At 28.1% G+C, this 12,686-nt stretch overlaps 1 protein-coding gene across 1 annotated transcript in view; it reads right to left on the bottom strand.

The window, feature by feature from the left end:
* LOC111639105 (WD repeat domain phosphoinositide-interacting protein 3-like) overlaps positions 1-12,686 on the bottom strand; it is a 42,187-nt gene that overhangs the window by 9,613 nt on the left and 19,888 nt on the right. Inside the window, exons 4-7 of the mRNA XM_023384888.1 lie at positions 10,629-10,716; positions 10,460-10,554; positions 6,980-7,170; positions 5,671-5,756 (exon numbers count right to left, since the gene is read on the bottom strand). Coding sequence (XP_023240656.1) covers positions 5,671-5,756; positions 6,980-7,170; positions 10,460-10,554; positions 10,629-10,716 — 460 coding nt within the window. The remainder of the gene's footprint in view (positions 1-5,670; positions 5,757-6,979; positions 7,171-10,459; positions 10,555-10,628; positions 10,717-12,686) is intronic.

The raw sequence follows: 12,686 nt of genomic DNA, 5'->3' as shown, positions 1-12,686 counted from the left end.
TTCAAAATATCTACTCTTCAGAAAAAGCATAATCTTATATTTAATAAATGTAGAATACAGAGCATTCATAAAGGATAAAATATTTATCGTTGCTTTTTCCTTCCCATTGTTGCACACCATCATCAGTAGTTCATTGAAAATTACAAAAAAATCCTTTATGAATGCTCCATATTCTACATTTATTAAATGTTAAATTATGTCAGCCACATTTTAATTTGTTATTTTATTTACATTATTATTGTGATAGTAGCAAAACACCAGAGGACGTTTTACCATTTTTGCATATTTGTTGCAAAGGCAGTAGTCTAAAAGGAAGGTCGTCTCTAATTTTTTGGAATTTTTCAATGGACTACTGATGGTGTGCAACGACGGGAAGGAAAAGGCAACAATAAAGGTTTTATCCTTTACGAATGCTTCATATTCTACATTTATTAAATGTTAAATTACATCAGCCATGTTCTAATTAATTTTATTTAGCATAATCTTATAATTAATTAATAATGAATGAAATATTTATTCTGTTCTATCATGGATGAACAGTAGATTCATCCATTTCAAATAAAAATTTCTAGTTTTTTTTCAAGTTTGATAATTTGTGGTAATATATTCTCAAAAATAGAATAAATTTATGTTTGATACTACTGTTAGAGTGGAATAACTGGAAAACCAAACTTAAATGTTTTTGTAATTAAAAAACAATTTTCTATTGATGAATACCCAACATTTTCCTGCATTGTACACACTATACAGTACAGGGTACATGAATCACTCTCCATGATTCTTAATCTTATTAAATCTCCATATTTCAAAAATTCATTTTTTACACAAATGTATATGCAAACATTTTTTAATCGAAAAAAAAAAGATTTGATATAAAATTTTATATTTTATTATCATCATATATCATCATAAAATAATTATTAGCAGTTAATTATGTATGATTATTCATAGTCACTAGAATATAGACTCATTAGTGGCTAAATGAACACTGATAGTTGAAACTTCATGCAGTTGCCTGACCAGCAAGCTGACTGCATGAAGTTTTCCAAGTTTTCTTCATGTGTCTAGCATTTAAATAAAAACCAGTTTTCCAAAGAAAATCCTCCCAGAAGACACTCCCTTGCATTGCATTGCTTTATCCTCATCATATCAACCAATTATTCATATGCAGAAAAAGAATTTATGCATGTTCATGCATTAATAAAAGTTCTATCCTACTGTTGCACTAGGCTGCAGTGACAGAGAATCAAAATATTTTGGCAATAGCATGAGAAACTCATGTTATTGGAAATATTTTATTATTCTCTTGGCAACAACTAATGACAAGTAGGCTTTAAATTTTATTGTGTTTACAAAATTTACTTTGTTTTCACAAAATATGTACAATTATTTGAAACATTTATTTTCAAAGGTTAACTTTATTTCTAAATATTTTATAAACTGACAAATCATATGCAATTTACAAAAAGCTTTTGCAACCTAAAGTTAGATTGCTAAACAGAAATAGGAACATTTAGTCTAAATAATGCATTAGTGTGGAATTAAAGTGTTAAGAAAATAAATAAGTGAAAACTAAACATTATAATATAAATAGAAAATATGAATCATTTGAAATTAGAGAAAATAATAAATTTCACTAACTCAATTCATATCCACAGTACCATAATTTGAAGTTGCAACTACTTATTACATTCATGCCACAACAAACCATTATTGAAACTTAAAATGTCATACTTTTAAAATACAAAACAATGTCCTGATTATGAATATGGGCAATTTTGGTAATTAAGCTAAGTATGAATTTGCTATTTTAAAAGTATATAAACTTGTTTTGATATGTTTTAACTAATGATAAAAGCTTACTTTAGATAACTCTACAAATCAACAGTTTGACTGAATTAATATTCCAAGTCAAATATATCTAGTGTAAGACCAATTTAACCAATAAAATTATATCTTTTTTGACAAAGATAAGTAAAAAACTTAACACACAATTCTTAGAATAAACAAAACATCAAATAAAAATTCTACAGCTTATTTTTACAAGTGAATTAAAAATGTAGAAATAACCAAAATCAAAATTAAACCATCCATAGTTTTAAAAGCATATAGGGTTTTTCTTAATTTAATTTTGAAAGCTGTATAGGTATCTTTGTTCTTGTTAGTACTTGATTGCTTCTTGTTCTCTTTAAAATTGTTGAAAATGAGTATAAAATTGTTTTGGAGAACTTATCATACACAAACTCATAGGTGATTGATCAGACAGGCTTTTATAAAATATAAAAATGTAGGACATTCTTATACCCCTCAACCCAACTACTTGTGGATGAAGTACTTTCCCTGGTTAAGTTAGTGGTGTGCAGGGCTGTATATTCTCTTGCTAAGTTTAACAATTTAATTAACCAGGTCAAAAAGACATTATTTTGCAATCCACTTCATTTCTTAAGAAGGAATTGGTCTTTGTATCACCAGCCATACCATATCTGGGTCCCCTTCCCTTCTTGTACACCAACTTTTCAGGAAATTTGGTTATATATTGTCTCTAGCTCCCCAGCCCAAGTTACATAGAATCTTTTGCAACAATCAAGATAAGATTACACTTTTAAAAAAATCGGAGTTTACATTATACCTTCACAAAACTTGATAAATGGGTCAAAATTATTATATATAGGAGCCAGAATGCTATGCCTCCATGTTGCAGAGCATTGTTAAGATGTGCATAGCAGATGTACAACAGAACTAGCCAAAGAAGTCATAGAATGTAACTTTGATCCTCTTTGGTTGCAAATTTCACTGGTAAAATGCTGTGAGGACAGGCAAATCTTGTTCTTATGGGAATCTTTGTTCATTACACCAATGTTGCAGTGTAACTCTCCAACACTTGATATACCAAAGTTGTGGGTTGTGCTATTCAATTTCTAAAATCATAGATTGTGCAGTTTGTGATGAAACATCACATCAATGGTACTCCAGTGTATTTGTTTATTGTTTAAATTATTGTTTATTTTGTTACCTTATTTTTTGTATATTAATTCTGTTAATTTTATTAGTAATAGTCAGTGTATATCATATTTATTTTTGTAATATCATATAACTTTTGTAATTTTATATTTATATTTATAATTCTACGTTCCATGCTCATGCGAGAGAAAAATTTGAAAGTTTCTATCTCTAGATTTCTAGTGTTCTGTTTGCCATATTGCCTGAAGAAGACACTTATAAACTGTCATAAATTAAACATACTTTTCCATAATGCAAATAGACAGTTGTTTGAATTATCTCTTATCATCAGAAAGACTTTATTAACTAAGAGAACAGCAATACATTTTGAGCTTATTTGCCCCTCATCAGTCCTATCTTTTACAGGTATTCTTTATGTAAAAGATAAGACAGATGAGGAGCAAATAAGCCTAAAATGCATTTCTGTTCTTTTAGTTAATAAAGTCTGATCAATCAGAGTTCCTGTGTGTTAAGTTCTCCAAACCAAGTTTATACTCATTTTCAACAATATGTACTTGTTTATTTCTTTCTTCTATGTTATACACCACCTTTCAAGATGGTGATAGCCCCTCTGCATCCTTATGGTTGATCCATCATCTCTTATTGGCTGCTTTAAATTAAATATCTCTAACATCTCAAGAGTTCTAATGTGTTTATTTCTATAGTTAATATGTATCATCTCTACATCATCTAAAATGTGCTTTGACCCCAGTTGAGTTGCAAACATGGCTATTATGGTGTTAATTTCTTTTTCTAAATAGAATACTTATGTTCCTTTCAATCTATATGACAATGACCTACAAGTTGATCCCATATATTCTATTGAATACATCCTCCCAAACTCTATGATCCATTGTAGGGATTTGGTACAATTTCAGGACTATGTGCATTTATAGGATCTTTATTATTTCATAAAATTTTGTACACTGAAGGTCTGTATAAGTAGCTTCAAGTTACATTGTTGTATCTCACAATTTCCAAGTTCCCACCATTAAGTTTTATATCATATTCTATGATAATGCAGTATGGCACCCCATTAACCTTGCTTATGTCTATTTTATATCTAATGGCAATATTCCAGTATATTCTGTATTAATTGTTTAATTATTTTTTCAAGGGAACCATGCTCTGCAGCTATTTGTTCTATTCTTTTGCATTCTTGGATCTTGTTTAAGTTATTCAAATTGAGTGAACATATTTCACTAATGCCCTAAATTCCAAATTCTGCTATTTTATAGTTATATGGATCATTACAGCTGGCAAGGATGAAAAAAGGGTTGATAGCCTTTATTCACATATATATTGGTATTAATTTTGTTCTTCTTATGCGTAATCCATAAGTTTAAGTAATATACAGATGTATTGTCTTCCTGCTCTAATTTTAGCACCAGCTTGTTGCTAATCTTTAACAAAAACTCAATTTTCCATATGATTAGTATATCATTGATTACCATTTATGTAAAATAATGTGTGAGAGAATGTTAAGAATGTTTTTCTAGGGACCATATTACTAAATCATAAAGGTAACCTGATAAAAGGCTGCAAATCAGTTTTCTTCCATAATTAATTCTTCAAGGAACCTTGGTGGAGATATATTGTCCTAACAGGTAAGAGGAATAACTCATTTGTTTGAAGGCTGGAAGATTTGATAACACAATATCCATCTCATAATCATACTGTACTTGTTATGTAAATCTTATACAATTGTTTGTAAGATTTGTTGTGTAAATAAGGTTGATATGTTTTAACAGAGAGGCAAATGTTTGCCATGCTCATTTTACTCACTTGGCCTGAGCATTGCTACTTATTCCCATATAGACTATTCACAACAAAAAATTTTGTGAAGACTCACCAATTCCCAGTGCTAGCATTTCTATTTTTATTTCCATTTTTCAAGTATATAGTGTATCTGTTAACTTCATTGGATTTTTGTTTATATATATGTGGGGCTAGTGGTTGAGCAAGACCAAGTTTTCAGTTATTGAAAGAACATAGTATAATCCAAAATATATTTTTATATATGCAATTATCTTTTTATTTCAAATTATGCAAAATTCAGCAGCTCTTTTAACAATAGTTAAAATATTAAGAATAAAATGGAAATATTCATTATCTTGATCATAAAATCAACTTTACATTTAAATGATTCAATAAAATATATATTAGTTTAAATAAAACAGTAAAGAAGCCAAATTGTAATATTTTAAAATGTTCTGAAAATACAAATTTTGTCATCAGAAAGTAATAACTCAAACAAACTAAATCAATAAAAATTTAAAGCTTGCTTCATATGATTATAAATTGTTCATAATCAAAGAATAAAAATAATTTATATATATAAACCTTAAAAATATTTATTAAATAAAACAATACAATGTTAGAACGTTAATGGAAAACTAAAAGAAAAATATTTAACAATTAGCAATGACTAAAAAATAGAAAAGGTATTTTGTATTGTAATGAAAATATTTAGATGTCACTTTAGTAAATATGAGTAACTCAAATAAAGTTTTCTTTTAAATCTCAATTTTTCTTGTAGGTAATATACAGCACATTTAATCTCAAATAATAATAATTTAATACTTATAAATTAATATTTATGCAATTGAGAAATTAAAGTAACAGATTTATTTCAATTTATTTATAATAATGAATATAAAAATTACTGACCAGTATATATTTGCACTATTTGCTCCTCTCCTTAGTTCATTCATCAAAAACCCATTGGATGTGTCAAACACTCGAATCAGCGTACCCTACAAAGTATTCATAATTTTATTTATTGATTTTTCTTTCTTTATTTTTAAGCTAAATATATATGTATAGAATCATAAATTAAGTAAAAAAATAAATTAATTTAAAAAAAGCAAAAAGTAAATATAAATATATATCAAATTTATTTTAGATTAATTTTCAAACTTAGCAAATCTACCAAATTTTGATAAAACTAATAAAATAGTTCAAAACAAAAATTCTAAATTTTTGTTATCATATACTACTATAAAGTTAAAACATCTATAATCATTATTCAGCACTAACTCCAAATCAACAGACTGTAAATGGATTCTTACTGTTTTTACCATCATTTGCTAAAATTTACTTAAATCTATATAATTGTACAGAACTGAATTTTAAAATTAACCATACTAAACACTAACCAACTTTGTTAATATTAATTATTCAGAGAAATAATAAGACTAATACATAGATAACATTAATTACTTTCTTAAATAAATTTTGACTATAATATCATTTCTTACATTTTAAATCTTTTGTTCTTTCACACATTATCAAATCTTAAATAAAAATTAAAGAAAAAAACAAAAATATAATGATACTTGATATACATATCAATGAAGTGAGAAATATTATTATTAAAGTTTTGTATTTTAAATAAAATTTTCAAATATAAATAAGTATAAATTATGATATCATTTATTGTTTTCAGATAAAGATATATGGCATTTATGGCAACTTTACACAGATATCAAAATTTGGAAAACTCATCTGGGAAAATGTAACAGCTGCATATCACAGTGGAAATTTAAAACTTGATTATCCAATATATCATGAAAAACTACTATTCCACCTCAAAGACAAACTATGTTGTTTTTTTCTTTACGGCAGTTATTGCTATTAATTTGATACATCTAAATATTCTAAAACAATATCTGTGACAACAATTAAAAAAATTATTCTATGTCAACTCCGTTTCCAGTTACATACTAAAAACCAAACCTTCTAAGTGTTACAATTATACAAGTGGAATATTGAATAAAATGCTTGATGACATTAACATAATAAAATGTAGCAAGAAATTTTGAATATTTACAATGTATAAAATTAATAAAATAATTAATATATAACTGATTTCAAAATTATAATAAGTATAAATTTAATCTAACATGAAATATTATCATATGGCAATAACTATTTTTGAATTAAACAGAAATTTATTTTTGAATAGAATATTCCATACCTTTTCTGAAGCTGTGGCTAATTTATTACCAGGTAAATCCAAAGCTATACAACTCAGAGGTGCTTCATGTACAGAAATGTCTAAAGGAGCTTTTTCTGTATTTGCAAGATCAACAATCTGTACATGACCAGTTTTCCGTCCCGGAAAAGCCAATAAAGAGTTATCACTACTAGGACACAACACACACAATCCTATACAAAAATATCTTTCAGTAAATATTAATTTTATTAACAGTATTATTTTAAATTATTAAAACAGATAAAATTGCATGTTTCAGTTAGTATTTAAAAATATCAATTCAAACGTAAGTTTATATCAAAAAGTAATTGTTAAATAGTTTTAAAGTTATTTGAAAAAGTTATTATAATTCAGAAAAATCATCTCCAAGATTAGATACTTTAATCATTTCACATTTTATATAAATTTGAAAAACCAAAAGTACATTTAAGAAATAAAGATAGTTATCTTTCTTTTAAGCATTTCTTTTTAAGTTTTTTTTTTTTTATTTCAGTTTAAGTAAGACGCAAATAATGTCAATGATCCAACTCAATCACCTGAAGATTCTCTACTGATAACCAAAATCAGATTCAGTTTATCCATAAAACTTATAAAGTAACATTTTCAATACTAAAAAATTATTAAATCAAATATCCTTTTTTTAATTTTTAATACTGTATTGAATCATAAAAAGAAGTTAAATGTTTTGAACATGAAAAAAAAACTCATGTTAATATTTCTTAAAAGTATTTTGTTTTGCTGTAAATATTTCCTATAACAACTGATATCAAAGCAAAAGTTTGTTTAAATGACTACAGATAAAATCATCACATAATTTACTGTATAAATATGAATGAATTTTTAAATAAATTAAGCAATCAAATATTGATGATTCATTCATTCACTAACCATTACAGTTATCTGTGGTTTTTGTTATTTTAATGATGATTACTGATTTCAAAACTTGCTGACAATTAAAAAATATTATAAATTAAAAAGTTTCTACTAAATATAAAAATATTTACTATTATTTATACAGTTGATGCAATTTCAAATTTGACAGTACTACAACAGGAACTGATCTAAATATATCTTCCTAAATATAAAATGAATTGTTTATTGTTTATTCAAGTATAAAAATTCAGTATTTTAAAATGTTTTGTCTTTTACTCTAAGATAATTGGTAAATTTTTATGCTTTCATTCTCTCTATTTTTAATGTTATTCAATACTGCATATTCAAGAAATTTTTTGCATTTATATATCAACATGCTTCAGAAAAATAACTATTACTAATTTTTTCCAACATTTTATAAAGCATATATTTGACAAATCCAACCTTATATTTTTAACATGTATACATTTCTGATAATTTTAAAAATACAAACAATGCATTTATGTAGCTTCTTGATAAAAAGCACTGAGTTCAGCGTTAATACGATTTTTCTTATATCGTAAGTACTTTCGACGAGTATTATATCGTCGTCCTCAGGCGAAAAAAGAACAAATTTGAAAATTAGAACGTGCAGAATGTTCCAAGTAGAGAACGGAAAAATTTTTCTTGTCAATTTCTAAATTATAGCGTTCGGTAATTCCGTTGGTCACGTGCAACAAGCTTTTTGCTGGCGTTCGAAATATCTTAAATCCACACGACTAGCAGCGCATGCGTTGAGGAGCGATCGTACTAATTGTGCGACTCTTGGTGCTTTTTGCTGTTTAAACGCTGGTATAAAGTAACCCATATTTCGGGCAAGTCGAGTGTGGGGACGTTGCATGTGTCTGTGGTCATTGTAAGGAGCGCTTCCCAAATAAATGTAATTATTCTGTTGTTACAGCTCCTGAGCAATGCTGTTTTTGACCATAACGGGTTATAGCCCTGTTGTAGAACTTTTCTGGCGAGCTCTGTAGTCTGTCTTCCTTTGTTTATATCATCCTGATGTTCTGCGATATGGCAAGAGAGCATTCTTGTCGTTGCCCCTATATACTTCTCAATTGTCCCCGTTACTGGATTTTCCAGTTGCACTGCGTATATTCCCGATTTTCTAAAACGTTGACTTTATCCTGATCATTGCATATACTCCTGTGTAAGTTGGGTAGGGGAGTTAAAGGAAGAGTAAAGCTGTATCGCCGGAAAATACGAAAAATGACGGAAAATACGCCAGCAAAAAGCTTGTTGCACGTGACCAATGGAATTACCGAACGCTATAATTTAGAAATTGACAAGAAAAATTTTTCCGTTTTCTACTTGGAACACTCTGCACGTTCTAATTTTCAAATTTGTTCTTTTTTCGCCTGAGGACGATGATATAATACTCGTCGAAAGTACTTGCGATATAAGAAAAATCGTATTAACGCTGAACTCAGTGCTTTTTATCAAGAAGCTATACAATTTTGGCGTGAGTTTTATTTATTTATCTATTTCTATGCATTTATGTAACTTTGTGAGATCCTGGAAGTTAGGGAATGGTTTAATTTAATAAGAAATGAATATTTTTAACAAAAATTTAAAGTAATATTTTAATTAATATTTGGGAACATTTGGTAAAATAAAAAGAAAGATAACAATTTATCAATTTAAGCATCGCACCTCTGATCTCAACTTCCTCTGATTCAGCGGATGCTTAGTTCCTGGTAAATGGAAATTTACCAAGAATATGACCGCATCGGGAGCAAATCTGATTGGCAGTCCGATTGTCTATATAAATGGGAAGAAGTCTCCTTCACTCAAGGCTGCTGTTTTACCCAATAACTGAAGTAAGCCATGCTGTGGTCCCAGTCCAAGGTTCCTAGCCGCCAGCGATAGCCCGTCTCATTAGACTATATGCAACATCATAAGAAGAGAAGAAAAAGGTATTGCCAGGTAGTATATTTCTTATGTAAGCTTTCTCAGTCAACAATTGAGCAAGTGTTAGCCATTAGTTACTCTCAATATAGTCAAGTTATATCTTAGTTTAGCATACCCTGTTATATATAAATCTGTCATGCTATGTATATATCTTATATGCTTAAAATTATATATAAATAAATAGTTTAGTTTATAAAAGGGATTTGTTTGAGCCTCCATCAAGTGAATCAACACACCTCTCTGCCACTTGACAATATAAATACGACTCTCCATACTTAATATTTCCTGATTCATCTACTTGGAGTTGGATTAAAGATTAATCCATTGCACAGCTCACAAATTAAGATGCTAATCTTATCTTAATTGGTGTCAGGAATCCTGATAAGATTCCTGATACCAAGATATTCTTATAGCATAACATTAAAGTCATCCTAGACAGTGGGTGGAGTCTCACCGACCCTGATCTCACAATTTATTGCTCTACCATATGTAATGATACATTATGTATAAAGAATATAATAAAATAATATAATTCATTATATAACATTATACTATTCACTTATGAACAAAAAAACTAAATCACACAAAATATAAATATATATGTTAAAATAAAGCTTAAAATAAATAATAAATTCCTACCTTTTGAATTTGTGCATGTTTCAAATATATGAAGTTGCTGTGGATTCTGAGTAAAAGTATAAACTTTTATCATTGTCTCCAGTACAACAACAATTCTGAAAATATTTATACAAATTTTAACAATAAAAAGCAAAGTTATTAAAATGCATTATTAAAAATTAAAATTTACCTGTCTCTTCTTAATTTAACAGCTTTTACATCACTTGAAAATTCTAATTCAATAACATGTTTTTTCTTCAAATCATCCCATACCATTACTGAAATTTAATAAAACAAAAACTTTTTGTAATTTTCATTGATTTGCCACACATGATCAAATATCAATCACTAATAATAATTTAAAAAATCTCATTGGCATGAAATCATTGATAAATATGTCAAGAGGACTAATTTGACAGATAGTCCCCTTGACAATGTCCAATTTAAATAAAAGTTGGTATGGGTGTTCCATTACCTCTAAAATTGCTATCTGCAAAGTTATAAGTCCTAGGAACAAATAAAAAAAATTAGCTCCTAGGAAGTCTTAAGTGACAGTCATAAACATAATATTGTGTCATAAGCATAATAAGAAACAAACTTCAAAGTTTCACAATTATCTTGACTAATGAATTAAGATTCATGAAGTCAAAACAATTTTATCTTAATTAAAAAAACTAGTAAAAGAACTACTAACAAGTTGCTAATACTTTGTGGAATAAAACCAATGTTTCTGGCTTGGTGTTAAGTAAATAATGACATCACACAGTCATAGGACTGATTGCAGAGACACATATACATACATACAAGAAAGACTTTGGCTGTACATGAGGTGTTTAGCCAGCAGAAAAGAGGAAAAGGGAAAGGGGAGGGAGAGGAGATAGATAATAGAGAAAGGTAGGATTCCTCTGAACAGAGTACGTATGGCTACAATACCCTCTACATTTGATGTTGGCGTGCAGTTTTTTAGGCTGCAAGGCTGTAGTCCCCTGAAGGGTCTAAAAGAAAATCTGAGTGTAGCAAACACAAAATTGTAGAGACAGCATTTAGACACTGATGACAGTTTAGAGATCGTCTAAACCACAGTTCAGAAAAATTTCATTGCAGAGATGACATTTCTTGCTTGCCACCGTTTAGTGTTTAGAAACCTGTAATTTGACCTACTTTCTAGATTAATTCAACAGCAGGTTTAAACAGTGTTTTAATTAAAGTGGAAGTCATCACATTGTAAAGTTTACATAAAAATGGATATCATTTCTTTAGTAAATGTTATAAATAGGAGGAATCAACAAACTTATTCATTAATTAATTGCTTGGATCAAAAATAATATAATTAAATACTTAAAATTTTTTAAGTGTTCCAATTCTGATATTCAAACAGGTAAAGATTTAAGACTACAATTAAACCAAATGCATTTATTTATAATTCAAGTATCATGTTGGTTATAAAACATTAATGCATTTCGGGGTCATTACTGTTATAATATCCTGGTCAGAATGTTCTGTTAATCAAACAAGACAATTTTAATAATTACCAAAAACATTTTACAGAAATAAAAAATATAATATTATTTAAAATTATTCATCATGACAACTATGAAGGGAGAAAACACAAAATTGGAATAATTCCTTAAAAATGTATTCCGAAGACAAATACTGTTAGATTTGGTCATATTTTAAATCATATTGCCGATGAAATTAAACATTGAAATGGAAAAGGATTGTCATTAACTGCCAAACAACAGTTGTTAACGGCCTCAAGATTTTATGCTGCCGTAAGATTTTGGAAGGTAGCTGGTGCCTTATTGGAGTTTTTTCTGACATTACGAATGAATAATCCAATTGGCTGAATGACTCCTAAAAGAGGGGAGTAACAGTGAAGAAAATAACAGCCAACGTTTTGTCAAGGTTCATATAGATGGTGTTCAGGAATAGACAATTGTTGTGTTTGCAATGCATTTTAAACTGCAGTTCAGTCAGCCAATGTCTAGATGCTGTTTGGCTGTTAAACATCATTTAACGTAAACCTTGTCTCTGCAATCAGCTGATAAATAACACACACTCCTTATATGCAAAAAACAAAAGAACATCACAAATAATAAAAAAAATACTCTTTTTGCAACATAAATAAATTTAAACTGTCAAGTTCATGTTCCAAGACCTAATAAAAATTACAAAATTTTTTGCAAAAAGTTATAATTTAGAGCCATTTTTTAAAACTTATACAAAAAGACATCAAAATGAAAATCAC

Source organism: Centruroides sculpturatus, unplaced genomic scaffold, assembly GCF_000671375.1.
Source record: "Centruroides sculpturatus isolate CEXI.00-Female unplaced genomic scaffold, Cexi_2.0 scaffold186, whole genome shotgun sequence".
Taxonomy (NCBI): domain Eukaryota; kingdom Metazoa; phylum Arthropoda; class Arachnida; order Scorpiones; family Buthidae; genus Centruroides; species Centruroides sculpturatus.
The sequence above is the reverse complement of the archived record's forward strand: the minus strand, read 5'-3'. Positions and strand labels throughout refer to the sequence as shown.